This window comes from Branchiostoma belcheri, unplaced genomic scaffold, assembly GCF_001625305.1.
Source record: "Branchiostoma belcheri isolate BF01 breed outbred unplaced genomic scaffold, Haploidv18h27 scaffold12, whole genome shotgun sequence".
In the NCBI taxonomy this organism is placed as follows: domain Eukaryota; kingdom Metazoa; phylum Chordata; class Leptocardii; order Amphioxiformes; family Branchiostomatidae; genus Branchiostoma; species Branchiostoma belcheri.
Window position 1 is genome coordinate 3,070,675 of NW_017802602.1, and position 27,061 is coordinate 3,097,735.

The following is a 27,061-nucleotide window of genomic DNA, read 5'->3' on the forward strand; positions in this document are numbered from 1 at the left end:
GTGGGGGGGGGGTTGGGGTTGGTGGTCTTTTCGGCTTTTTTCTGATTAGCCCAGTTCTAACGGGGGTAATTCAACCAGGCCGGCTATGTTGTCTATATGCAATCAGAAAATAGCACATAAAAGCTCCTGAAGACCCACAAAACCCCCAGTTTTTGGCATGCTATGGAGGCTAGTTAGACATGACCCTTTGAGTTTTGTATGTTTTGCCTAGCGGACAACATTTCATGCTTGTCAGTATACATCATGCCACAAACTACACTACCATTAGTTTCATTCGAAGTGCATGCGATGCCAACACGCGGTCTTACCTTCCTCTTCTTGTCTCCGCCCAACTCAAAGTGCTTGCACCGCTTGATGGCCACCATCCGCTTGGATCTGCAGTCAGTACACTCCAGACGGAGAACAATCTTCTTGGTTGTTTTAGCCTGGTAGAAATGAAAAAAAAAAAATAGTGTATGAACTCGTCTGTTGTTTCATCTAGTGCAGTGCTTCCTCCCTTTTTATTTTACACCCATGTGGTACTGAGGTTTTGTTTCCAGTTTGATACTGTCAGTACTTCAGTTGCTGTAGCTAGTAGTATTTCGGCTATGGTTGTCTCAGATCACTAAGAGGTGTCATAACGATGTGTCAACATGCCACATGTACTAGTGGTAGGCAAGTCAGCTACGATTCTAATCATTGACAACAACCCTTCATCTAAGCATGACGACAAGCATTTTAGTGTCTTCAGAAGAACTTTGTTTTGCAGTGGACACCCTTGATACCTCATGTAGTGTCAAACAACTAAAATATATATTATGCTTTTATAAAAATTCCTTACCTTTTTGTGGAAGATGGGTTTAGTTTGACCACCATAACCACTCTGTTTACGATCGTAACGTCTCTTTCCTGCAAAGAAAAAAATGTAGCTATTAGTTCTCTGTATCTGTATAGCCGGTATAACCGCCCTTTGGCATAACACACCAGCTTCGCAGGCACACGGCGCGGCGGCAGCTGGCTACATTACACCGAACGACTTGTTCCACCTAACCCTTGAACATTTAACTCTAAACATTGTTTGAAGCTATCTATTGACAATGCCCCTACTGTACTTGGTGACAGCGAGTTCCACTCTGCGATAGTTCTAGAAAATAATGAATTCTTGAACACCTCGATCCTTGTTCTGACAGCAATATGAGCTTAAATGGGGTATCGCCGTTCACATCATGTACACGCAAAAAGCATATGCAAACCATCATATCACCCAATGATCGTAAATTATATAAAAATCGTACATTAATATCGACCTACCCAACTTGTACAAGGAAGCCTTGCCCGTCTTGTACTGGGTCACTTTGTGGTTACAGTGCTTTTTGCACTTCTTGCAGAAAGTGCGCCTGGTCTTCGGAACGTTCACCTGTTTATTTACGAACAAACAACAGAAGAGATTCAATAAAAAGTTGCACACATGCACGCAAGTGTAATAGTAAGTGTAAATATATAATGCCCCCCTCCCCACTTGGTGTCGGTAGTATTCCTTTCCTTCCTTTGAAGGTACAAAAAGCTTACCAAAATCCACATACTTAAATCAAAGATGACACAAATTATACTCTCAGAATTATATGACGACGAATCTTCGTTTTCCTTGTTGAAAAATGATTTAAAAGGAAGTTAATATATGGCATATCGTCTCATGAATTGTTGACGAGGCCACAAGTTCGTAACACGTCGTATTTGGGGCGATTTTTTGGGACAAAGACGTTAGGGAAGGCAGCGAAAGGAATTCTAGTGGACACAAAAACATTTCAACATCATATTCGTGTAATATTGTCGCTTAATTTTTCATATTGAAGGCAGATGTCGCTCGATTTTATGAATGAGACAAAATCCTACCATCTTGGCGAAAATGTCCGACGAGAGAGGCGGTACCACGCAGGCGCGCAATGGTAGTCACGTGGTTCGTTAGACTGTAGTACTAGGAATAGTCGGCAGGTGTCGCTTGCAGAAGTTGTACCGAGTTATGGTTATCTGTACCTGGCATACCGTCGGTAGTGGTATTGGTAGGAACCCTCTCATTACATGCATTATAATGGAATTTATGTCCTACCTGGGCCGCGATTACGTTCGATACAGGTGTTCCGGCCCGTGTGATAACTAGCGGTACGGCCCGAGGGTTCTTAACGCGTACGGCCCGGGCCTTCCAAATGTTCCATAGGACGATTCGAACGCGTTTCGCCCTAACCGCGTGCGCCGCTTTCGAAAATTCGAATATACAAATTCGGACGTTGGGATTGATGTTGTAGCGTTTTTTGGGTTTAGGGACACCAAATTTTCGCTCATTTTGCATTGAAAGGCGTGTTTTCTTGGGTGGGTATGACATAAATAAAATACAACACGGTGTATTCCGCATCGCCCTCGGTCCCAGCCCTCCCGCGGATCGGATCTCCCTCCGGCCTTCGGCCGTCGGGCGATCCGACGCGCGGTCGGGCTGGTACCTCGGGTGATACGGAATACCCCGTGTTGTATTCTATATGTACACTATACAATGATAAGCGCTTATTGCTGTTCACCTTTCTTTCCGCTTGTTCAATTGATTTCAATACGTTAGATCCTATAGATAAATGCAACTACATTCTCAGGGGAGAAAACCAATGGAGTGTTCAAATAGGAAAATACAAGAATGTTTCGATCTTAGAGAACGCATGTTAGAGAATTGTTACATCATACATATACTCTGTACGCAATATGACGTTATCCACACATGTATTTAGCTTTGTTAGATCTTTAGTTAAGATGTAGAAGACCATACAAAAGTTTCTGTACTTTTTTGTTGTGTCATTAAAGAATCAATGTATTACGCGTACAGTATTGTATACAAAATGCCGGAATTAAGTGCATTTCACTTCAGGTGGTTGTACATCTAAGAGAATGTGTTGCATTCTCCATGTATTGTTTTAAACACAACAAGCAAAGTAGTTAAAACATTAACATTAGACTCTGTTACAACCAAAGAAAGAGAGACACACAAAGAAATTCATTCAAAAACCAACTTTACTTCTTTTGTAACCACAACTGGGATGAGAAAGACATGAATGTAATTTACATAAGATGACATTCAATTTAAATAGTTATGATATTGATTTGGCCAAATACTGTCCTACCATCATTTGCATCGATGTTTACTGTTTTACATGTAACGTTACACAGCATGTAAGTCAGACAGCAAAATTCAGAGTTCACATCAGCAACCTTCAAGTTCAAAGGCAAAAAGCAATGCAAAAACTCATAAAACCTTAAAATATCAACAAAATGGTAAAAATCTTGCTGGTATCTTACATGTATATATCACTCAAGTAATTTTCCTGCAGGAGAAATACTAAGAGAAGGCCAACAAAACTAGACCTTGGAAGGAAAACATTTCTTGTGACGTAAAAATTGACAAAAATTTATGATGGAAACCCTAATGGCAAAAAGGTAGATGGATTGATGTTCAAGTGTTACGTTCTGGCCATGAAATCGTGATCTACTGGTAACACTTGCTCACAATGTACATGTAGTTGTCATGTCCCTAAAAACATGCATTCATGTTCTGTAGATATTTTCTACTCATGCCAAACAAAGGGTTCTTGTTTTTTTATCAAGCATGGCCTGGACAAGAACTGTTTAGACATAAGGGGTCTTCACTTTATACCTTGTGCAGATGCAGTTCAAAACTGTAGCCTAGCTTATAATATTAATAATCTACTGTGTATGAAATAACAATGTATGCATTAACTGTGGCAGGATTGTGCTGAAAAAATTACTATAGCCTCCACCAGGCCTTTCTACGGGAATACGGATCGTAGAATTCTGCAAAAAGGAGAGTAAAATTGGCCAAGGAAGTCCGGCCGCGGGGATGTAGTTTCTTTCCTGTGCGGCCTGTCAAACCTACAAGGCAGCCAAACTCCCCTGGAAAATATTCTCCTATATAGCCAGCGTAGATAGTCTGGTAGAGACTAAAATTACTAAATCACAGTCTCGTGTTGTGGGATTTTTCCCTGTCGCACAATTTTCTACAAGTCTCCAGTAGAATGGACCTTTGACAACTTTTTCTAACACAAGACAGGTGGCATTTGTACAATACATTCACAAGAGTCTTCAATTTGCTGTTATATGACAAGGTGTATGTATATGACAAGGACCTACATTGTAACTGTCCTTTTTCACATTGTGATGATACTGTCTCAGTATTTTGGACACTTTCCATGACTCATACCTTTTTGCAACATTTTTTTCCAAAATCAGCATAGAGGGAACAAATTTTGTCTCTCGTTTCAGTCAAAGCTTTCACGGTCTAAAATTCTAAAATGGACAGGCACACACATGCTTCCCTACCCACTAAGCTGGCACTAAAAAAATTATGCACTTGATCTACTCGATGACCTGGACCAATCAGGACCGTTGTTTGAACCCACCAATCAGCTGCTACGACACATTTTCCAACTAGTTCCCTCCACAACTAGAGCCTAAACTAACACGGACAGGTTTTCTCCTAAGCTATACTGTTTGGCTAAAAACTACTACAGGAACCCCCACCCCCTACCTCTCTATATCAGTAAGAACTGTCACTACACCCTAGCTTAACAATGAAAGGATAATACAGATTCTACAAGGTATAAAGCTGCCATTGTAGCAAATTTCGATCAACATCCTAGCTCTTACAGTCTTGCATTAACCATGGCAGGTACCACATCTGAATACATAAATGGTTTTGGCGCAAGTTTTGCAGGGTTTTCTTGAATGTAAGGTTTTTGAGAAGTAGCAAACCAAGGTGACAGGCAATTCCATGTTTCTGGGAGTAAAATGACACTAGCTGCCCCCCTCCCCCATACTTTCCATCCTACACTAGCATACTTAGGTGCTGCCTTCTTGTATACAGTCATTGCCATTGGAAACAATGCCATATCCCACAACAGCACACTTTATATCAGCACGCTTTGTGAATACGCTTTGTGATATTTCGTGGCATAGAGAATTTGGGTTTTAGAATTACGATTTTCCAACTGAGTTCAAACCCAAGCTTGGACACTTACTTTCCTCACTTGTTTCTTTTAACACTTATACCCTATAGTTGAAATGTTTCCAATGGCAACAATTGTTTATACGAGACAAAATTTTCAGTGCTACAGACCACTCACACCTCCCCGTGGGTCCCTAGATGCTTGTTACCAGTAGTCGGGGCGTGCTTTATTCTCTTCTCGAGCGGGATTGGCTCATTACTACCTACGGGGGTGACCGCCTTCTTGGCCCCACCCCCTGCCCCCGTTCCTGTCCCCGACCCCCCTGCAGGAGTGCCACCCCCTCCGGTACCACCCCCTCCCCCTCCGGTACCACCCTGGGCCTTGTGCTTGGAGTGGTGTCCGTGGTGATGCTTGCCCGGCTTCTGGCGTGAGGTCTGGGCCATGGCTGACACGTGGGGATAGATCTGGAGAAACAGACAAGAAATCTCTGTAAATAATTTCATCATGTTGGTAAGACATAGGACATAGGGATTGTCTTCTTACACAACCTATAGTGTCTCTCACCTGCTTACATTTTGATACCTGACAGACACCTTCCTCGGAGCTACTGACTGGAGTACTACAGAGGATTCCACTTATTTGTATACCTTTTAATTGTATAATTCGGGTATTTGTATAGAATTCTAAAACCCCAAACCATGTACTTCTTGCTGCTACATTTGTATATGTAGCCAATGTAAGTGGCAAAAAGCAGTACTCAAGTCAGAAGCTCTGAGAAAGATGTCTGTCAGGCATCAAAACGTAAGCAGGTGAGAAACACTATTGGTTGTATAAGGCCACACCAATTTAATTTGTTGGTTCTCGGATTTTTTCAGAAAAAATATGAAGCGACAGGGCGAAAAAAAAATAAAAACAGGTCTAGGCATCCTATTATAGCAGCCCCAAATGCTAGCCTACAATATGAGCCATGAAGTCAACAAAAAAGGCTGGGTTAAAATTTAAAGTATAAATTTTGAACTTTTAATCAAACCACTGCATTGATAGATGGAAAAAACTGTAACAACTAGGAAGAAAAGGAATTTCCTCAACTGTTGGGGGCAAAATATGAGCAGAACCAGAATTTTTTTTTTTTTTTTGCAAATCAGAAAAAAATGAAGAGGCGAATCTGAGAACCAACAAATTAAATTGGTGTGGCCTAACTGTAAAAAAAACTCCCTATATCCAGATGTAGATAAGAGATCTTTTAAAACCTATAAACAAAGTCAAAATGAAAGGGATCTCCAACAGTTTAAAATGCAGGGAGAAAAATCAAGGTGACAAAAGAAAATTTTCTGACATACTCAATAACAATACAAAAGTGACTACATGTACAGGGGTAATAGAAAAGTCATTCAGTACCTTTGTGACTGTCCCCACAGCTTTTGTTCTGCCCTCGCGGAACACCATACGACAGTCGGCGTGCAGGTATTCTGGGTTCTTGATGAATCTGAAGCGAACCTGAGCTTTGTCCCCGGTACGCAGGCAGTCTCTACTCATGGTGATGATGGTCGCTGTCTGCCGTATACTTCCAACGTGAACTAAACAGAACAAAAATTTAAAATACAGTCACGTCTACATTATCTGACAAAGAATTGTTCAAAATCCTGCACATGCTACCCTAAAATAAGTTTAATTTGGCAGCATTCAAATTTTGGAGAAGGGCGAAAAATCAAGGGTTCAGTGTCTTTGAGATTGTAGTTGAAAGAAAGAACATGTTGATGATTACATCACTTTTTTATACTTACACAAAAGTAAAGCACATGGAAACCATCTTCCTAATATTCCAACATAAATTTGAGGTGCATTTTTTCAACATTCACAAATCTACAGATGTGTCATCTTTAGACAGTGACAGAAACAGTCCTCGTAGATCCTTGTGGTTTCTTCTTTCTGTCATAGCCTCCTACAATTTGACTGCTGCCCAAACAAGTATTGTGCAGTTAAAATTTGTCTGGTGCAGGTAATTTTCAATGTTAACCAGTGCAGGTACATGTATGCAGAAAAAGTAATTCAAGCCATCTTTATTTAGTCCTTCTAGATGATTTCTGTCATGGCCTCCTACAACAAAGAACTATCTTGACGAATGTGCCAGTTTCCCAACCTACCCATGGCCTGGTAGCGAGGACTGATGGTTGTTGGGTGATGCAGCACCAGAATCTCCCCCTCAAACTCCCAGCATGCCTGTGGGTGCAGGTCAGGTGACACCATCACCATGCCCTTACGGATAGAAGACCGCTTGATCTGCAGAAAGAAAAATTACCAGATTTTGTAGAACAAAGTCTTTCAAACTAGTGCATTGGGCTTGAATTGTTTTCTTACCTTAGTGTTTCTTACAGAGGTTTTGTTTTCAGCATCAAGTCTGCCATCTTGTTTGACCGTCATTTATTTATTTATTCATTAATTTTTACTACGATTGACCACATACATAATATACATGTACATGGAGGGCATGGTGGAACAGGTGCACCTAAGTGCACCTTTTGGAGGCCACCACACTTCAGTATGCTACAGTAGTCATTTGGCATCAAATTTTTCATGTTTATAAGAATAGGCAGCAGGGAAAACTTCAAATGGTTAACAAGAACAGTCTCTGGTACATCCCACACTGTTAAACATACGAGAACTTTTCTGCCATCAACTTTGGAGCAATCTTCTGGAAGCAATAACTATGATTAGGGATAGACATGTAAAGTAAATTCTTTCCTTTGTGCAAAACTCTGACACTGACTCTGTCTCGGCAGTCCAGCCACTAATGCTGAGTGATATGTAGGTTAAAAATCAAGAGTGTTCTCCTACCTTCTTGAGAGCGAAGGATGCAGTCTGGCCGCCGCGGACTTCCTTGACCGGCATCCTCTTCCTGTGGATGCTCTTGACGGGAACCGGTTGGAACTGCCCGAGGGGGTCGGGTCCCAGCAGTACCGTGTCGTTGAGCCGGATCACCCCGCGTAGACAGGTTCCCGACACCACTGTTCCCACTCCCTGAGACACAAACACACACAAAAAAAAAAACACTTAGAATCTAAAGGTTCTGGGTTCAAATCCCTAGAAGGCACCAATGTTGTGCCCCTGGAAAGGTACCTTACATGTATTTTGAAACCTTGACCTCTGTAATGCTTTTTCCTGTATTTTGAGGGGCAAATTTTGCTGGTAGAGTAAGCTTAGATTAATGGCATCTCTTTCCATATCTTTACACACCAATTTTTGTTGGCAAAATTCCGTCAAATGATAGAAAGACAGATGCTGGCTAGAACACTGCTGTTTAAGATGCTAAGATTTCAGACTTTGAATGTGTATGATAACTGTCCCTCCCCACGACACCCCAGACAGTAGAAGTGCATTGATGAAGTAAGAATGTGTATAATATAGTACATGTATGTTATAACATTTCCCATGGAAATGTGTGCCGAGCTTCTGTAAAGAAAGTCCTCTCAGATGGGAATTGCCAAGTTTGAGGTCCCCTGTTTTATAAGTTCCATACCTCTAAATACTAGTGAAGTTCCATTACACTGGTTGAAAATAAACATGGCCCCCAATTTAGTATGGTTGTCGCAAATAACATCCTATAAAAAACAATTTTTGTCACATTGAGCAAAATTCCTGTCCATCAGGAGCAGCAAAATTCCACCAAATGATGGCAAGACAGACACTGGTTAGAACACTGCTGTTAGATCTAAGGTATGTACAATTTGTGTATAAATATAACAATAGCAGGACTCACTGGTACTGAGTAGGTGTCGTCTATCTGGAACTCTGACGGCTCGTGCTCGTCGTAGCTCATCCGACCTGACAGCAGGTTCAGGAACATCTTCAGCAGGTCCAGGTTCTCACCTGTCACGTTAGACACCTGGAAGATGGGACACACCCTAACATGGGAGATGCAGGAGAAAGTCTGTTAGTTTTTAAGAATAAACAGTCAAACCTAAATCTTTATTTTTTATTCATCCTGGAAACAAGTGGGTTGTCCCATCCAGGGTTGGACAAGTCCCATTGCCCACTTGCCCAGGGCAAGTAAAAGTACAGTTCGGGCAAGTAAATATCCCCCTGTACTTGCCCGATTGGGCAAGTAAATTTTTGGGATGTGGCATTATGCGCCAGTGTTTGGAGCAAAATCTCCCATCATTTTCCCATAATGTATTCCCATAATATGACTTTTTATCAGGGAACCATCTCCTTACTTTGGAAAATATTGGTCAAGCATAGAACAATATAAAGTGCTGAGTTTACTGAAAAAATTTCTTTGCGGTAAAATTTAAAAATGTATGAAATAGGTCATTTATATTTTGCATTGGGCAAGTAAAAAGTTGGTTCGGGCAAGTAGAAATGACCATGTGCTTGCCCGATGGGGCAAGTGTATTTTTGAAAACTTGTCCAACCCTGCCATCAGTCTTTTGAAATACTATACTGATTTCCATAGGAGCCCAGAAAAATACATTTGTACAAATACATGTAATAAATGATAAATAACTTTTTTAACTTCTTTTCAAGGCTGAAATTGAAAACACACTACCCCCCCCCCCTGGCCTAATGCATTGTTCTGAGCTTTAACCAGTGGACTAGCTCCCTGCTGTAGTGATTGCTCAATTGTGTGGCCCAAGAGCTACAGAAACAGAGATGGGTACCGCCACATGTGACCATGTCAAGGGCTACGGGAGGACTTTTTAACTCACCTTTCTGATGTGAAGTTGGTGGCTGATGTGATGACGTCGTCCTTGTTGGAGACGAGGACGGGGATCTTGCGGCAGCCGGGAGACTTCAGTAATCTCTGCAGCAGCTTCAGGGTGTCCAGGAGGACGTTGGGAGGGCACATGTCTATCTTTGTCACCACCACGAAGACGGGAACGTTCAGCGCCAGGGCCAGACCCAGGTGCTCTTTGGTCATGCCGATGATACCTGCATTACTGCCAACCTGTGTAATATAAGCAGTAATTTAGTAGTAGCTTAACAGTAGCTTGGCAGTAACATGTCTTTAGTAGTAGCTTAACAGTAGCCTGGCAGTAACATGTCTATCTTTGTCACCACCACGAAAACAGGAACGTTCAGGGCCAGGGCCAGACCCAGGTGCTCTTTGGTCATGCCGATGATACCTGCATTACTGCCAACCTGAAGTGATATCAGGAGTAGTTTAACAGTAGTTCAGTAGTAGTGTAACAGTAGTTTGGCAGTAACATGTCTATCTTTGTCACCACCACGAAAACGGGAACGTTCAGCGCCAGGGCCAGACCCAGGTGCTCTTTGGTCATGCCGATGATACCTGCATTACTGCCAACCTGTGTAATATCAGCAGTAATTTAGTAGTAGTTCAGTAGTAGTTTGGCAGTAGTTCAGTAGTAGTGTAACAGTAGTTTGGCAGTAACATGTCTATCTTTGTCACCACCACGAAAACAGGAACGTTCAGCGCCAAGGCAAGACCCAGGTGCCTTTGGTCATGCCGATGATACCTGCATTACTGCCAACCTGTGTAATATAAGCAGTAATTTAGTAGTAGTTCAGTAGTAGTTTGGCAGTAGTTTGGCAGTAACATGTCTATCTTTGTCACCACCACGAAGACAGGAACGTTCAGGGCCAGGGCCAGACCCAGGTGCTCTTTGGTCATGCCGATGATAGATATCATACCTGCATTACTGCCAACCTGAAGTGATAGCATGTACCAGGTATACGTAGTTGTGCAGTAGTTGTGCAGATTAGCAGTAATTCAGCCAAGGATCACAGGAAGAATAGCTGAGATGAAAAGGTAAATTGCGAGTCCTAATAAAGTCAAAAATCAAAAGAAGTTTAGTTGTAATTTGCAGTAGTTTAGCTTTAGGTCAGCAGGAACTATTTGCAGAGTGAAACTCACTGTCACCAAGTGCAGTAGGGGCATTATCATTAGATAGCTTTAAGCAATGTTCAGAGTTAGATGTTCAAGGGCTAAGTGTAACAAGTTGTTCAGTGTGATGTAGCCAGCTGCCGCCGCGCCGCGTGTCTACGAAGCTGGTGAGTTACGCCGAAGGGTGGTTATACTGGCAATACAGATACAGAATGCTGTTACTTACCATAAGCATGCAGAAGTCTGGAGCGTGCCCAGTCATACCAAATATGGTGGTCTTCAGGTAGCGCTCGTGGCCGGCAAGGTCGATGAAGGTGATGACCTTGTTGGACTCCTGGCAAATCTTGATCCAATCGAGGCTTCCACCTAAAAGAACCACGATGACAAAGGGTCAAGCAGGGCTATAAAAATACTGAGTGAAATGCTGTGCACCTAATCTTTCACTGTTGCTGCACTGATGCACCTAGATATATAAACAAAGTAAAACAGGCTCCGCTCCTGTGGTGTTTAAAAAATTACTGCATAATAAATGAATGAAACCTTGGCTTTCCATCAATTGCAGGAACTTTGTGGCCTGTGACAGAAAAACCTCAGACTGATTAATCTGTGAACCTTCGCTTGATAAGAAAAAATTGACAAAAACCTTGGGTAAAAATATAGAAACATCCAAAGAACCAACCACTTTCCACCCCATGGTTTGCCTCTGAAAATGTGGTCCCAGACCCCCTAGATTTTGAGCACTCTCCCCCCAGGTCCAATTATGAACCTGGGCTGACAGCAAAAAAATTTGAGCTGGCTAGAGCCCTTAACGAAACCCCCACTAACCGTGTGTGTCCGGTTTGTTGACCACGTTCCCGTCACTATCAAAGCCCAGGATGTCGTTTCCGACGCTGCTGGTCCGCCCGGACTCGATCTCGTGTTTGTGGCGGAACAGCTTCTGCCGCGCCACGCCACGCCCGTTGTCCAGCTCGCCGTGCGTCAGCACTCCTAGCAACGTGCTCTTCCCAGCGTCCACATTTCCCACCACTGCAACTCTGGGAGGCAAAGAAAGGGTAATGTACAAAATAAATGTAAACACACCAGTACAACTACATGTACTTGCAGTCAAGTTAACACTTCATACATTCTTAGAAAGATTCATAATTTTTATATCCTTCCCAGGATCTATGTACAAAGGTTGGCTTTTGTTGCTTTTTGTGTTTGCTTGGGTTTCCATAGTTATTCCTACATGCCAGGTACCTTAGGCAGTAAGTTAAGTGCAATCCTTGAATGCGGGTATGCAGAAAAAAGTACTACTGCACTTCTAGGCTCAAAGGGTCTCATTGAAGAAAAACAACTGAAAATCAAAGATCTTATACAATGTACCTCCGTGAAATATTGTTGTGAATTTTTTGTTCCATTCATTATTGGGAATACCTTTTGTATGTATTCCCACTGGCTCCCATACAGCATCAGACATGCAGAAAGCAGGAAATTTCAAGCTCTGTGACTACTTTCCCCTCTCCACCCTACCTGACTTCCATGAAGTCTTCCTCGTCGACCCTCTTCCTGATGAGGTACTCCGTCATGTACCCTGAGCCGAGCTGCCGCTGCCGGAGCGGAGTGACCACCGCGTCGATGGAGTCCGCCAGCTTCCGCAGGGTGTCCTCCGACGCCTTCAGCTCAGCTTCTGTCAGCCCTACGTCATCACCGTCTGTAAGGAAATAGTGAAGTGCATTACATACATGAAGATGATGTATACAAATGAAAAGAAACTACGAGGGAGCTTGCAAGACAGAAGACACAATGGAAGAAGATGAAGAAAGATAGAATTCAGCTGCAGGATGTTTCTACAACTACAGATGCAGTACATGGTATTTGACCAATTCTGGGTGGCAGAGAACTCATCTTCAAGCACATATTGAGATGGAGGTTCGAAACATTTTCTGTCCGGCATCACTGAGTCTGACAGCTACATTTGCCCTGTCACTTCATGTTTTTTCTCTTCCAGAAACCACCAGATTAACTTGGTGAGCTGGGACTCAGTGGGAGCTACAGACCAGGAAATATTTAAGTACATCATATGGTAATAAGACCTAGGAAAAAAAATGTTGTGTTTCCTGTTTTCTGACCGACCCTAGAAAAAAATGCCTACCCTATATGCTAGCCTTTTTTGTATGGACCCCTGCAAGGGACATAAATTCTTGTAGCTGATCGACCTTTTCTAGCTCCATGATCTGACACCTGGGTGATGAAACGTTGTGAAACTGGTTTTCCGACATTTACTGTCTGGCATCTCTGACAAGTGACAACTGTTTCTTTAGGTCCTGGTCAGACAGGCCAAGGAGTCAAATAATCAATCAATCAATGCAGTGATTTGAGATTAATGATTCATTGTTTGATTATATAGCCTGGTGGCTTCTTGTTTGTTGTTTTGGTTTGCCCTATTGCTTCACGTTTTTCTTTAAAAAAATTCAAGAACCACCAAATGAAATAGGTGTATCCTCATGAGAGCTTCAAGAAGTAACCTATACTTTAATGCAGAAAAAAGTATCTGGAGCTCTGGCTACTTTCCACTTTCCACAGTGTTACCTAGCATTGTAGATATGCCGAAAAAAAATTCTCAAGAACCACTGTGTCCTTATTAGATCTACATACCTTCTGGTTTTCCGATCTCCCAGATGGTTTCTCCCTGCCCCTCCATCAGTCTGGCCTGGAGCTGGTTCAGCAGGATACCCAGGGTGTCGTCGTCAGGGGCAACCAGCAACTTCTGCAGAAACACAAGCAATTTGTAATGTAAGGGGAGTTCATATGTAGCAGGGTTCTACGAACTTCTAGCTAGTGCAAAGTAGCATAGGGGCCCCCTACGCTATAATTTTGACCCCCTATGCTAAATTTCCCCCCCTACGCTATAATTTTGACCCCCTACGCTAAATTTCCCCCCTATGCTAATTTCTAATACAGCATAGGGGCATTGTGACTGTATTTCTTTGTTCAAGAATGCCAGATCAAATGTGAAAAATCAAGGATACATTGTACATACCTTAAAAATAACATTTTTCCCTTTGGGTATCCCTCAAATGGCCTCTTTTTAAACTCAAATTTTTAAAAGCTCCGCTTTGCTCCCTCATCATGAGGCCAGTACCACTACGCTAAAATTAAATCCTAGCTAGAACCCTGTGTAGCAGAGAGGATATAGACTTGGGAACTACAATAGATCTAGTAACCAGGCTATTTTAGTAGTTCGTTTGATGTAGCAGGGTGCTTCAATCCGTCAATCATAATTAGAGATTCGGCCATTTTACCCACTTAACATTTTGTGTCCTGATACTTGATACCACTACTATGACTGGCTTGACACCGGATGTATTTGTTTCACATGTACATGTACATTATGTGGATTTTATTTGCTGTTCCCAAATATGAAGTGTATTACAGCTTATACCAAGGAGCTTCAACAAGATGTAACGTCATTGCTTATACTTTTAATGAGAATTTTATTGCAAATTCGTGCCCGGGGGCTAATTGCAAATTACAAACATAAAAGAACAATGAAACAGAGTAGTTGTCTAAAGCTATTAGCTATGTCTAAAACTGTCTCTAAGGGGTTTGACTTCTCTTCTTTAAACCATGGAAGACGTATTGTCCCACCTTTTCCAAAATTAAAGGGTTTTCTGCACAAAACCAATGTATTAAATGGACCCAGGTCCAACTTCTTCCCTGCAAGAACAACCCCAATTTGGAACAAACTGTCACCAGCCACAGTAAACAGCAGCTCAGTAAATGTATTCAAGACCAAGTTGGCTATAGAGTGGAAGGATCACCCTGATAGATATGGATACGTCTTCTCCTACTGAATGCCCAAACTGTCTACACCACGAAGACGGCCTCATTACCCAGTAAGGGTACCTAATGGCCTGGATTCAGGTGAATATTCCGAAGGTGAATATCAAACCTTAAGGCTGTTTGCGAACCATACAACACAAGCAAACAAACAAACAAAACGGCAGCCCACCTTTGCCGGGATGCCGCTGACCACTCCCCCGTTGGTCATCTCTGCGACATCTTGAGCGAAGAAGTTGTCCCCGTCCTGACCCATCACCATATCATCATCATCGCTCGACACCGCAACGTTCGCCGCGTCCAACGGCATGTCGACCGCCGACGCCATCTTGTCTCAGACTCTTACCTGTTCTTTTTTTTTTAAATACTTTAACCTCGTTTACTTACCAAACCCTATTGTTTCAGTGGGTTACAAGGTCCAGATCTAATTGATAACTGATTAACTAGCAGATGGAATGGACCAGATGCTCTGGACTTGTTTTTCGTACCCTCAGTTGAGTCGATTTTTTTTCTTGAAGAGAGTTCTTGGCTTCCAGCTGTTCCTTAAGACTCGAAGATGCGCTGATTTTGTTAAGGTCAGTTGTGTAAAATTATGAAATCTTGTACTGGCTGTCCAGCTGGAATAACACAGTTCTCTGGGTCGTTCCACGTAGCAATCAAGATCCTTGTGGAAAACTCCTTGAAGTACAACACGCAAACACAAAGCAGCAGGTTCCACGACTAATACACGACTTCAAGACGACAAGAACACGACTAGAAGCACCTCAACATGCTATAGACAGTAACCTGTATGTATTGATTAGGTGCATTATTAGTGTTCGTAACATGGTCGAACAACAAACCGTCTGCTGGAGAGAAGAAACCTCGCAAAGATCCATCGCTCCTTATTGCACAAGAAGGTGGAAATTCTGCATTCTAAATAGATCCACAGGCTGATGAAACTGCTTGAAAGTCGGCTGTTGAGCTGAGAGGTCGCGGAAGGTGATTGTTTACGCTATTTTACGACGCTATTACAACAGCCAAACACAACAGAACGAGGTCCGGTTGCATCTGCAATCGCTGCAGTGTCATCACTTTACAAGTACGAGCGCAAACATACGCAAAACTATTCACATTTACACCTTTAACAACATATTAAAACCTATAAAAATAAAAATTCAACTTAATATAAATCGACAAAATATAAATTAGTATCATATACTGATCTATTTTGTATTTAGAAGAATATATTGACCAAGAACGATATAAATGTGTTTTGCGTTTTTTAGCTATCAGGACCAGTACGCAAGGGATTGTGGGAAGCACATGTTGTGCACAACTTTGGTGACGTCATTTCTGCACTGTTTTGGTGACGTCATTTCTTCCCTATTTCAGTGACGTCAGTACCCCAACAGCTGATTGCTAAAAGCTCGTACATGTGACATTCTTTCTGTTGTTGTTGACGGTTTAAACAAGTAACCTTGTCGTGTATAAGATAAAGAGCCGAGACATTCCAAAGTCTTTCTCACACGAAGCTTCTAAGGAAAGACAAGATGGACGCCCAGAAAGTTGTTCTTGCCGGTAGACTGGCGTTAACAGGGGTTTTATGGAGAATGTCAGGTAAAATAAGCATGTTTTTACTTCAACAGTTCAAGAAGGGTTTGTAGATTTGCGATGTGTATGTCATTTAGAGGCCTGAGAATATATACTAGTAAAAACAATTATTTTAAAGCTCCTATGTATGAGAGTAGAGTTAGTAGAATAGAGTTGTAGTTAGTGTAGTATGAAATTCCAAATATTTTTGAAAAGTTCTGTAGACTGAAACTATGCGAAGGAGAATTAAACGTTTTTCGAAGTATTTGGAACATAATGTTCTGTGCTTTTTTGTAACAGGTAAGACTACTGGAGTGTACTGTCGTGCTGTAAAGAAACACTGGTGTGAGACAGTTTTCCAGTCTCCCCAGAGGTTGTTCTGCAATGTTTCTGCACCTGGCCAGAACAGGTGCTTCTTCCACACCTCCACACCTGGTCAGAAAAGGTGGTTCTTCCACATCTCCACACCTGGCCAGAATAGGTGCCTCTACCACACATCAACACCTGGTCATCACAGGTGGCTAAGCAACAACTCCACACCCGGTCAGAACAGGTGTTTAACCCACACCTCCACACTTGGCCAGAACAGGTGCACCTCCACGCCTGGTCATTGCAGGTGGTACTCCCACGCCTCCACACCTGGCCATCGCAGGTGGTACTGCCACACCGCCACACCTGGTCCACACGTGTGCATCGTCGGAAGTGGTCCGGCCGGTTTCTACACTGCCCAACACATCCTGAAGGTAGGTCAACTTAGGGTTCTTCCATTTAAGAAAGTTAGGGGTGTTTCTGATACTTTTTTCATTGTTGAACAACTTGTCTTATCATGGTAGGGTAACTAGGGTCTGCTACTCATTCTTTCAATAGTTTTGAAGATTGGTCTTTAATTCTTCCACAAAATGTCAAACAAAAATGTTTGTTTTTGGTGTATTTTTTGTTTGCAGAACCACAAGACTGCAAGAGTGGACATCTATGAAAAGTTACCCGTACCGTTTGGTTTAGTCAGGTTTGGTGTGGCACCAGATCACCCAGAAGTCAAGGTAAACCAACATGATATTCCCTTATACCAAGGACATTTGAAAGTCTGTAAAACGTCCATTCCTATACATGGTACATGACTCTCCAAGTAGTTGTAGAGGTGAAACACTGAAAGGCCGTAACATTGTTTTCTGACTACCTGAAGTATTGTTTTGGGTGGCTGAGCTGTGGGTTTGTGTGTGAGGGTGGGGAAAGATTGACAGAAAGAAGGACAGGACTTCAAAAGATCAGACACAGGAAATGGGGAGCCAGGGGAGCCAGCAGGTATTAGGTTGGCATATGGGGGAATTCAGGAAGCCAAGGATTGCATGAGCAGCCCTACAGCCCTGCACAGTTTCTGTATGTTTCTCATCTCCTTGGTTGTTCCAATAAATTCACAAAGCCCTAAATGCTTCACAGAAGTCTGAAATCTCCCATTTTTGTTTGTTCATTTCAGAATGTAATCAACACCTTTACCAACACAGCAGCCAATGACAGGTGTTCCTTTCTAGGGAATGTAACAGTCGGCAAAGATGTGACAGTGGCAGAGCTAAGGCAGGCATATGATGCAGTCATTATGGTATGTAATAATATACATAATGGTTGTTGCATGCTTTTATGTTTACCTTCACAGAAAAAAAATACACTTTTACTATTTTTAGTTAGTACCATATGCATGATAGTTAATTTTCTGATAACTTTTTCAAATATAAAATATCTACTTCATTTTCCAGTCATATGGAGCTGATGCAGACAAGGAGTTTGGAATACCAGGAGAGGTTTGTTTGTTTGTTTGTTTGCTTATTAGTTTGTTTTATATGTGTCTGTCATAAGATTCTTAATAAGTTGTATGGCTAGTCCAGAATTCAGTCAAGAAGGACTTCATTTTTCTTTTCATATGTGGGGACCAGGTCTTTTTTCCTGGGAAACAATCAAGAGAGTGTACTAGCTAGTAAAGGATTGTATCCAGCCTATTACATATTCACTCAAGTATAACACTGTACTTGTGAAATTATGTGAATGTAATTTGTGTTCCTGGACAGAACTTACCAGGTGTGTACTCAGCGAGGGCGTTTGTCGGCTGGTATAACGGTCTTCCACAGGACAAACATGTAGGTACACTTTCTTACAAATCATCTTCCTTCTAACTGGATCATAAAGATAGCTATAGCTAAAACATGAAGTCAAACCTAAGATGCTGGTGTTGTTAAATCTAATAGTACTATTAGGCTTGGTGGCTTATTTGAGTAAGAATAATTATAAACAGAGCAGTAATTTGTTAGGTTGGCCTACATAAAAGTAAACATATATATTGCTTTGTATATGTTACCTGTCTAGTTAATCTTCTTTTTTAGATTTTTGGTAGAAGTGATAACAAACTAAATGCAGAACTGATATGTATCAGGACATTAATGCATTTTCAATATAATGATGTGCATTGTACAAATTTATGTTTATGTTTGCTTGTTCTAGCTGGCTCCCATGTTGGACACAGATACAGCAGTGGTTTTAGGACAAGGAAACGTGGCACTAGACGTGGCCAGGATACTTCTGACTCCACTCAGCATTCTCAAGGTACAGACGACACAACAGGGTTTGAGTTTGAGTTTATTAGGACCCGCATTTAGCATACATGAACATGTACATGACAGTAGCTATTCTTCCTGTGGTCCATTCTAACACACAGCATGACACACAGGAAAATGTAGAAAACATACTATACATTGACAACAATAGCAAAATACTATTACCGGTAAGTCTATCCACTGTCTGTCATTTCAATGCTAGTATTTGATTGAGTCTTGTCACTAACAACAAGAAAAGTTAGGCCATTTCGTCCATGGATGGATGTATGGATGTATCTGTATCTGTATAGCCAGTATAACCGCCCTTCAGTGTAACATACCAGCTTCTGTATCTGTATAGCCGGTATAACTGCCCTTAGGCATAACACACCAGCTTTGCAGGCACGCGGCGTGGCGGCAGCTGGCTACATTACACCAATCGACTTGTTACACCTATCCCTTGAACATATAACTCTAGACATTGTTTAAAGCTATCTAATGACAATGGCCCTACTGTATCTGGATGCTTTAGAGTTAGACCAGATGAATGATTTCTTTTCCCCCCCACCCCTATATATATAGAAAACAGACATCACAGACCATGCGGCAGCAGCTTTGGAGACCAGCCAGGTGAAGACTGTCTACATTGTTGGCAGGAGAGGACCTTTACAAGTAAGTAAACAACATGGCATCTTCCTGACAGATGCGTCAGCAACCCTTTCTCTATTTCTCAACTCAAGTAGCTGGTCTTACTCAAGTACCTGGGCCTACTTGGCTAGCCATGAGCATGTTAGAGAACCAATCACACACCTCTACCAGGCTTCAGAGGCGGCTGGAAAGAATAGAAACCGGCCAAAAAGATAACCTGGGAGTTAGTCTGCTAAAGGTGTACAGTTTTTCAGAGCTGCAATCTGTATTCCTTTACTAGTAGGCAACTCCACTGGCATGTTATCTGTCTATTTGGCCCATTTCTACTCCTTACAGCCGCCTCCCGAAGCCTGGTAAGGCTACTAGTAATCACACAGTACTTGCAGTAAGAGTAGAGGGTTGCCATCCTCCGTAGTTTCCACCGGCAACTAATTAATATCCCAGGGCAAACATTGAGCTCAGAGGAAGGGCAACCTGTAGAGGTGCGTATGCATCTGTTTTGCCCTCCCTTTCATTTGATGGAAAATCCCAATAAACAAACAATTAGGAGCTGGCATGAACTACGGAGGTAGTACCCAGGCTAATTTTATTTTTCATCTCACAGACAGCCTTTACCATAAAAGAGCTCCGTGAGATGACAAAGCTGCCTGACTGTCGACCAGTCTTAGACCCTGCCGACTTTACCGGACTGGAGGACAAAGTCAAATGTGGGTAACCCCCTTTTTCAGTTGCTTTGTGGTAGACTTCAATACTGTAATTGTTCACCAGTTCAGAACTTTTTACAAGATCTGAATTTTTTTTGTCATTTCAGCAAACTCATGACTATTTTTAATTTTTTTCAGTATTTAATGTATGATATTAATCATGCCAATTTTGTCTCTCAAGTCAGGATAACAAAATTTGTCTGCCAAGCAGATGTTGGAGGTCTAAATCACATGTTTGTAACAAAAACAGGGAGCTGTAAAAATATCTGTTTGGAGAGTAGAATCATTTAAAGCAACAAGTTAAATATTTCATCAAATAAGACACTTGGCAAAGCCAGTGTCAAATCAATGTGTATGGTACTTAAGAACAGAGCTTGTTTCAAAAATAATGCAAAAACTATTTTGGATATTTATATACAGTGGTAGAAATATTTTTTTCAATGTTCTGCAATATTGCAGATGATTCAAAATCTTGTTCTGCAATTTGGAAACGTTTTCTGCAAATACACAAGCCTCCAAACTACAACCTTCTCAACTTAATAAATGCAAAATTGCAGATTGTAGAATTTTTCTTCTGCAATATTGTAAATCTCTCTGCAAAATGCAGAATGCAGATAGGTATTTTGAACACTGATAGATCAAAGAAATCAATCAATGTGATTATTTCTGCAGCTTTGCAGAGGCCCAGGAAAAGGCTGACAGAGCTGCTGATCAAGACATCTCAGACAGGGGGCGCTACTGCACAGGAGACACAGAGGCTGGACCAGGCCACCAGAGAATGGGGGCTGAAGTTCTTAAGAAGTCCCTTAGAAATTCTGCCCACTCAAGATGGAACTAGAATATCAGCGATTCGACTAGGGGTGAACAGACTAGAGGTAAATTTTTATATCTATTTATTTTATATTTAATCAAAGTAAGCTGTACCGCATTGGAACTCATACATGTATCCAGGATACATTTTTCCCCTCAGTAATGTAAAATTATTAAAGATTCTCATTGTCTTGGAAACTTGTGAACTTGTCCATTTTGACCATGGCCGGTGTAATAGCCAAGCGGGGAGAGTGCTTGCCTTGCATTTGGTAGGTCGTGAGTTCAATCACAGAGTCATCCCAAATACTTTAAGAATGCTACATACGTATACATACATGTACATGTACTGCTTTTTCAGCTTAGCACTCAGCATTTGAGAAAGAGTATGGGAGTACATACTCACCACTACCAGTGGACTAGCCCCCCGCTGTAGTGAATTGCACTACTGTGTGGCCCAAGGGCAACAAAATGGAGATGGGTGACGCCATATGCGACAATGCTAATGGTTGCGAGGATGAATTTAACTTTAACATTTTGGCCCCCCCCAGGGTTCAGACAGCTCAGCCCGAGCTATTCCCACCGGCGAAACAGAAGTCCTGTCCTGCGGACTTGTCCTCAGGAGTATTGGGTACAAGAGTGTTCCCATAGACGACTCTGTCCCCTTCGACTCACAGAAGGGCGTCATTCCAAACACAGCTGGGAGAGTCACAGGATGCAAAGGTATTAAAGGCCATGTCATTCAGTTTCTTCACATTTTGGTATTTTGTGGTGGTGCCACAAAATGCACCTTATGTGGGCTGTTTTAGAGCGCGCAACCATAAATATTAGAAATGCTGGATAAAATTGGACTAATATGTTGAAAAGTGGCAGTAAATGACGATCACGTGAGGATATTTTCAATTAAATCATTTCCTTTTTGGTGAAAAAATCATTACATAATGTCCCTTTAAATTGACAATGTGGTGCCTGACGTACACACAGAAACTTACATGCACCAACATTAATAACTCCCTGCTGCCTATACCCATTTTTAAACTGATACAAGTTCCATGACAAAGCACAACCTCAGCAGCAAGATTAGGTTAATGAATAGCAAAGTTCTTTTATCACAATCGACCGTCTGTCATCTTCATCAGGGCAATTCTGACTGGCTTGCTGTGCACTGACGCTAGATGTTACTTGGTGCATAGTGCACTAAAGGTTTTACATAGTTCAACGTGTTCTGTTACTTGGTTCACAGTTCACTTAAGCTAGTTTTTACTGTTAACAATGCATTTCCGAACGTAGTGCAATTGTAGTGAAAAGATTAGGTTAAGTTTGAACACGTGTGGTTTCCCCCAGGTCTGTACTGTAGCGGCTGGGTAAGACGAGGTCCCACTGGCGTCATTCTCACCACGATGACCGACGGCTTTGAGACAGGCAAGGCCGTGGTGGATGACCTGACCACTGGAGTACTTCAGCCGCTCGGAGGGGTCAGGGGGCAAGAGTGGATCCAACCATTGTTGCACAAGAGGGGTAGGCTTAGCCCTTTTATATTTGTAGTTACTTCATGTATTTGTATCTGTATAGCCGGTATAACCATCCTTCGCTGTAATACACTAGCTTCTATATTTGTATAGCTGGTATAACCACCCTTTGGCATAACACACCAGCTTCTGTATCTGTATAGCCGGTATAACCACCCTTCGGCATAACACACCAGCTTGTGTATCTGTATAGCCGGTATAACCGCCCTTCGGCGTAATATAGCGGGTGTAACCGCGCTCTTTGACATAATAACAGTCCAGCTAACATGTACATGGTATATTCATGTTCTTCACAATCATGAATGTCCTAGCCAACCTTTGCAGCCATACTAGTAAATACCTTATATGGTTTTCTCTTCCAGGTATGGAAGTATGAGTATTGTTTTGCATGGTTGTTAGTATGTGTGTCTTTTTGTCCAGATATAGTAGGTTGATACCACATCATGGGTGGGAGAAGATTGACAGGAAGAATGACAGGTCAAAAAATCTCTTTGTCATCTCAGCAAAGTTAGGTTGACAGCACTGGGGGTGGGAAGAGTGACATGCACATGTCCGACACAGGTAAGGGGATGATGAAGATCTCAGAATCTGGCCTGGGGCCAGCTGGAATTAGTGGCGACATGAAGGAATTCATGAAGCCGAGGACTGTATACTTCCAATAAGACTGAAATCTCCAATTTCTTCTCTTTTGTATCTGCAGGAATCCAAGCTGTAACCTTTGAAGACTGGAACAAGATAGACAATGAGGAGATGATGAGAGGGGAGAAAGTGGGAAAACCGAGGGAGAAGATCGTAGAAGTGAAGGAAATGTTACAAGTGGCACTGTCCGGAAGATAGAGAAACATAAAGGCACACCAATGTATTTTCTTGGTTAGATTGAAAATCAATCATGAAAACATAACTGGCATGGATAATGATAATAAGTTTATTAGGGTGAAATGTAGTTTTGCAATATATAATTGCACAATGATTAACAACGTGGTGTGTTTAAAAGTGTACTGCATATAAGTACAATGTGAAAAATCTTCCCTTTTGAACTCTCAGGGCAAAAATCAGTTCACCACATGTTGATTTTGTTGCTGATAATGAGTGTCTTACATAAAAAGAATTACATAAGGTCACTTCACACCGGGAGTGGAGCATTAAGTAGGTTTGTTAAGATGACAGAATAAGGTTGATGAAAACTAGAACATCGTCATCACAGGATGGTCGTTGAATATAGCCCATTGACTGCAAAGGTTAGGTAAGGAGGTTCAATCAGCTCCTACATGTAAAAGCAACAGATTTTGTAGCACAGAATTCGAATATACCAGTAGTATCATAGCCTGTGTTACACAAGCTCTTACCCAAGGTGGGCGGTGGCCGCCAGGAGCGCGATTTAGTCAGGCTAAGTAGTATCAGTGGCAGTTGTCAAATGTGGGAATCGTATACCCCCAGATTTGTTTTAAAGCATGGTGGCAAACCTAATGGAAAAAGTATACACATACATTGTGTCATTGTATGCTTTATCATATTGATCAGTGGGTAAGGATTAAATCAATATTCCATAAACGCTCAGGTTGTTCGTAATCCACGACAGAAAAAAAGAGACATTTTTTATGAATAAGGATCTTTAAACTTCAATAGCCAACCCAAATTATTGGACAAGTTTTCGAATTTATGACACCAGTCTGTATCAAGGAATGAATCCACCACAGTGACTTCTTTAATGTCACTTTTTGCAGATGACAGAGAGACACGTGATTCATTAAGTAGTGTATAGAATGATAGTGTGTGGCGTCCTCCGTCTCTAAACATGGTTTTTGGCCCGGATTTATATTGCTTCTTTTACTCACCTTGAAACAGGTGGGCATATCAACTTAACATCGCACGAAGAGAGGAAGAATATTCCTAAGGAATCTGACCCCCAAAAAAACAGGAAACCAACCAAAAAAAAACTCGTGAACTTTCTACCATAAAAATCCGCATCCCAAACAAATGCCGAAGTTTTTATCATCCTAGTACGTTCTGATAGGGTCTCGCAGCAAGTGTCAGCTGTTGCAAGGACACAAAACAAACATACGAGTAATTAACAGCCGCTGCGTCTGCCTCAGGCTTGGTTAATACATAGACGTGCGAATCAATATACCCGTACGTGGGTGGTAAACCCGCGAGTATTGAGTAGAGCGCGCACTGGGCGGCTAGCAACAGGCAATTATGGCCCGAGCTCCGTCAGGGAGTAGCTTCTTTCGGCTTCACAGGCGCACATCACTCTGTTTTCAGGGACGACTCATGTTGCTCTTGAAAAAGACCGCGAGCTTCGTCGTGATCGATCCGTTCAAACTGACTTTTTGTTATCAGATTTAAAAGCACGCCAGTTATTTTTTTAGTGCGGGGGCTTTCGTTGCGGTTTCATCACGACGACAGCCGGCAGATCCACTTCTGGGACGCCTTTCACAAGACGAAGCTAGCTGGGAGAGCGTCTTCAAGGCAGAGCGAAAACCGCTTGACGGCCGCGACTTCTTGACCGTGCGGAGAATCATACAGTACATGCGGCGCCTGTTGGGTTCACGCATTAACAGGATGATGCCAAGCCCAGTAGATAACACCCAACCTCATAAGTCCCTCTGAATGGTGGGTTTGAAGAGGCAGAACCTCATTTTCCCGTTGCAGTTTGATGAAGGACGCACCGACTTCTAACCGTCACAGCAGGGTGGATACTGTCACATCTTTGATGCTAAGCTATTCTAATCAGAACCGCGAGCCTGAAGCCCTGACCTACGGAGCCGCGCCGCCTCAAACCATATTCAAAGAACATTTTGTTTCACGCTGACTTAAAATGTGCTTTCCGTGGACACTAAATACACTAAAGCTGCGCCTCTTCTTTCGCGTGCGCTCTGATATCTGCTGAGCTCAGGCAGCCAATTAATTACCCGACACCACCAAACGGGAGAAGATGTTTCATATGCGGTTTAGTATGCAGTGAGATTTGACTGTACTGACAACAATGGGGACGGACGTTGTTTTCCTGATTTTCCTGATGTTCTGTGAGTGTGTCGTCCCGAATGAAGGCGTCAAACTGGGCCTGTTGGTGACAACGGATAACGTGGTAAGTCAAGATTTCTTTCTTCTTCTGCATACAAGAAATGGTTTGATTTTACACGACAGCATTTGTATATATGTTTATGTATTAGAATCTTTTATTGCGTCTGTACTTTTTGTGGGTCACCAGGTCCTGGTCGCCGTTACCAGCTTAGTTCTGCCTGTACTGAATCCTGTGATGTTCTGTTTTTTAATTCCCAGTAGATACGAAAATACAAATGTCAATCACATTGAAATCGCAATAATATACCAGTTGTAGTAATCTACTAATACGATAGCATAAATACGACGAAAAAAATGCAACATTCATAAATGATGACAATGTATCTTACATGTAGATATTACAAAATAATGCTATGAACATATATAATATTGATCTAATTAGCTTAGTAAATTTGTGACCTTGACAATATAGTAAGACTTTTTTATTCACTGTAAGACATGTTTTGAGACCTTTTCATTCTGTCTACACGTCGACAAATTTTCCGGTACCCATGAATTAATCTTAAAAATCATGGCACATGTACATGCGATTCCACGGATGGGTTCCTTAAACTGTCATAACCCAACATTTGAATGGATCAGCATGTCGTGGTTAATGGTTTGACACTACGTACTAATCTCTTTCTTGGTCCGTACGACATGAATCACATTATTTCATGTAAGCCCCCCCCCTTACGATTGTGAGACGCATGTGTATATGACAGGCCGTTGTAATACATTTCCGCTAATAAAAAACACAAGTAAAATCTCTGACAACTGTTTAAAGTTTCCCCGGATCTTTACAATACACACATGTTGCATGAAAACGACGCATATATGCTCTGATGTAGATTGAATGTAAAGATTAAGAGTGATATTGCCTGGAAAATCAATACAACACGAGGACAACAAAAGAGGGGTAAGACATCTGTGCACTGATAAAAAAAGAAACATGGAAGAAAAATCTCACAGCAATTCAAAGTTAACCCGCGGCCGATCGCGAATCTTTAATTCTCATACAGACGTTATATAAAAACGACGGCAGTTGTGGGGTAAGTATAGACGGTTTTTAAAATCAATACACCTTGGTTATTATTATAGTAACAAATCATGGGCTGTTTACATGTAGAAGTCTGGGACCTAACGTCCGAAGTTGTTTCAGACCCTTTTTTGGTCTATAAAAATATAGTATAATGTATGTAGGATTTTTACGAAAGTTTAGAGATCATATAACTTCATTACAAATCCAAGGGCAAACAAAGCAAAACAACACATGCATAGATCTAAACAACAACTATTTTAAATCTATTTCCACTCAAGCTATTATAAGAGTTCGACTTCTTCATGCAATGGGATATGAATTGTCAAGCGATTTGGTAGAAAAGCGGATTAAGTGACTTTTAAGCAGGAAGATTTCTATGAGTCATAATGATTCATAAGATTTAAAAAATGAAAGGATTGTCGAAATGTTGAGGACATTTCTATCAATAATTTACTTCTTTAGAAATAG

The 27,061-nt window shown here is 41.7% G+C and overlaps 4 protein-coding genes across 5 annotated transcripts in view; 2 read left to right on the forward strand and 2 right to left on the reverse strand.

The window, feature by feature from the left end:
• Nucleotides 1-1,958, reverse strand: part of LOC109462849 (60S ribosomal protein L36a-like) — a 2,599-nt gene extending 641 nt beyond the window's left edge. Inside the window, exons 1-4 of the mRNA XM_019759486.1 lie at nt 1,873-1,958; nt 1,291-1,396; nt 821-888; nt 309-425 (exon numbers count right to left, since the gene is read on the reverse strand). Coding sequence (XP_019615045.1) covers nt 309-425; nt 821-888; nt 1,291-1,396; nt 1,873-1,875 — 294 coding nt within the window. The 5' untranslated portion in view covers nt 1,876-1,958. The remainder of the gene's footprint in view (nt 1-308; nt 426-820; nt 889-1,290; nt 1,397-1,872) is intronic.
• Nucleotides 1,959-4,307: 2,349 nt separating this feature from the next.
• LOC109462783 (GTP-binding protein 1-like) lies at nt 4,308-15,736 on the reverse strand. Of its 2 annotated transcripts, XM_019759382.1 has the most exons (13): nt 14,819-15,736; nt 13,462-13,573; nt 12,337-12,517; nt 11,650-11,858; nt 11,051-11,190; nt 10,184-10,285; nt 10,020-10,118; nt 9,686-9,825; nt 8,737-8,881; nt 7,815-7,997; nt 7,124-7,259; nt 6,378-6,556; nt 4,308-5,443 (listed from the first exon to the last, which is right to left on the reverse strand). In XM_019759382.1, the coding sequence occupies exons 1-13, from the start codon at nt 14,972-14,974 to the stop codon at nt 5,153-5,155; spliced, it is 2,073 nt and encodes a 690-aa protein (XP_019614941.1). In that variant the 5' UTR covers nt 14,975-15,736; the 3' UTR covers nt 4,308-5,152. The 2 variants fall into 2 exon arrangements, with proteins under 2 accessions (XP_019614941.1, XP_019614942.1); XM_019759383.1 differs by lacking the exons at nt 10,020-10,118; nt 10,184-10,285 and having other exon boundaries at nt 9,686-9,924.
• A 363-nt stretch (nt 15,737-16,099) lies between these two features.
• On the forward strand, nt 16,100-23,734 carry LOC109462868 (NADPH:adrenodoxin oxidoreductase, mitochondrial-like). Its single transcript, XM_019759505.1, has 13 exons — nt 16,100-16,245; nt 16,519-16,961; nt 17,163-17,258; nt 17,693-17,815; nt 17,970-18,014; nt 18,279-18,347; nt 18,709-18,810; nt 19,383-19,472; nt 20,053-20,155; nt 20,825-21,027; nt 21,511-21,682; nt 22,304-22,477; nt 23,189-23,734. Exons 1-13 carry the CDS (start codon nt 16,179-16,181, stop codon nt 23,323-23,325), a joined length of 1,824 nt encoding a protein of 607 aa, XP_019615064.1. The 5' UTR covers nt 16,100-16,178; the 3' UTR covers nt 23,326-23,734.
• Nucleotides 23,735-25,474: 1,740 nt separating this feature from the next.
• Nucleotides 25,475-27,061, forward strand: part of LOC109462683 (guanylate cyclase 32E-like) — a 42,005-nt gene continuing 40,418 nt past the window's right edge. The window contains exon 1 of the mRNA XM_019759243.1: nt 25,475-25,576. Within this exon, the coding sequence (XP_019614802.1) occupies nt 25,475-25,576 (102 nt within the window). The remainder of the gene's footprint in view (nt 25,577-27,061) is intronic.

Excerpts from the sequence above, each read along its gene's own strand:
- LOC109462868 (XM_019759505.1), top strand. The coding sequence starts at position 16,179 with ATGGACGCCCAGAAAGTTGTTCTTGCCGGTAGACTGGCGTTAACAGGG. Across the intron at positions 16,962-17,162 it reads CTGCCCAACACATCCTGAAG|AACCACAAGACTGCAAGAGT; the intron begins GTAGGTCAACTT and ends TTTTGTTTGCAG. Across the intron at positions 20,156-20,824 it reads ACTGGAGGACAAAGTCAAAT|CTTTGCAGAGGCCCAGGAAA; the intron begins GTGGGTAACCCC and ends TTATTTCTGCAG.
- LOC109462783 (XM_019759382.1), bottom strand. The coding sequence starts at position 14,974 with ATGGCGTCGGCGGTCGACATGCCGTTGGACGCGGCGAACGTTGCGGTG. Across the intron at positions 10,286-11,050 it reads CAGACTTCTGCATGCTTATG|GTTGGCAGTAATGCAGGTAT; the intron begins GTAAGTAACAGC and ends GATATTACACAG. Across the intron at positions 8,882-9,685 it reads ACCAACTTCACATCAGAAAG|GGTGTGTCCCATCTTCCAGG; the intron begins GTGAGTTAAAAA and ends CTCCCATGTTAG.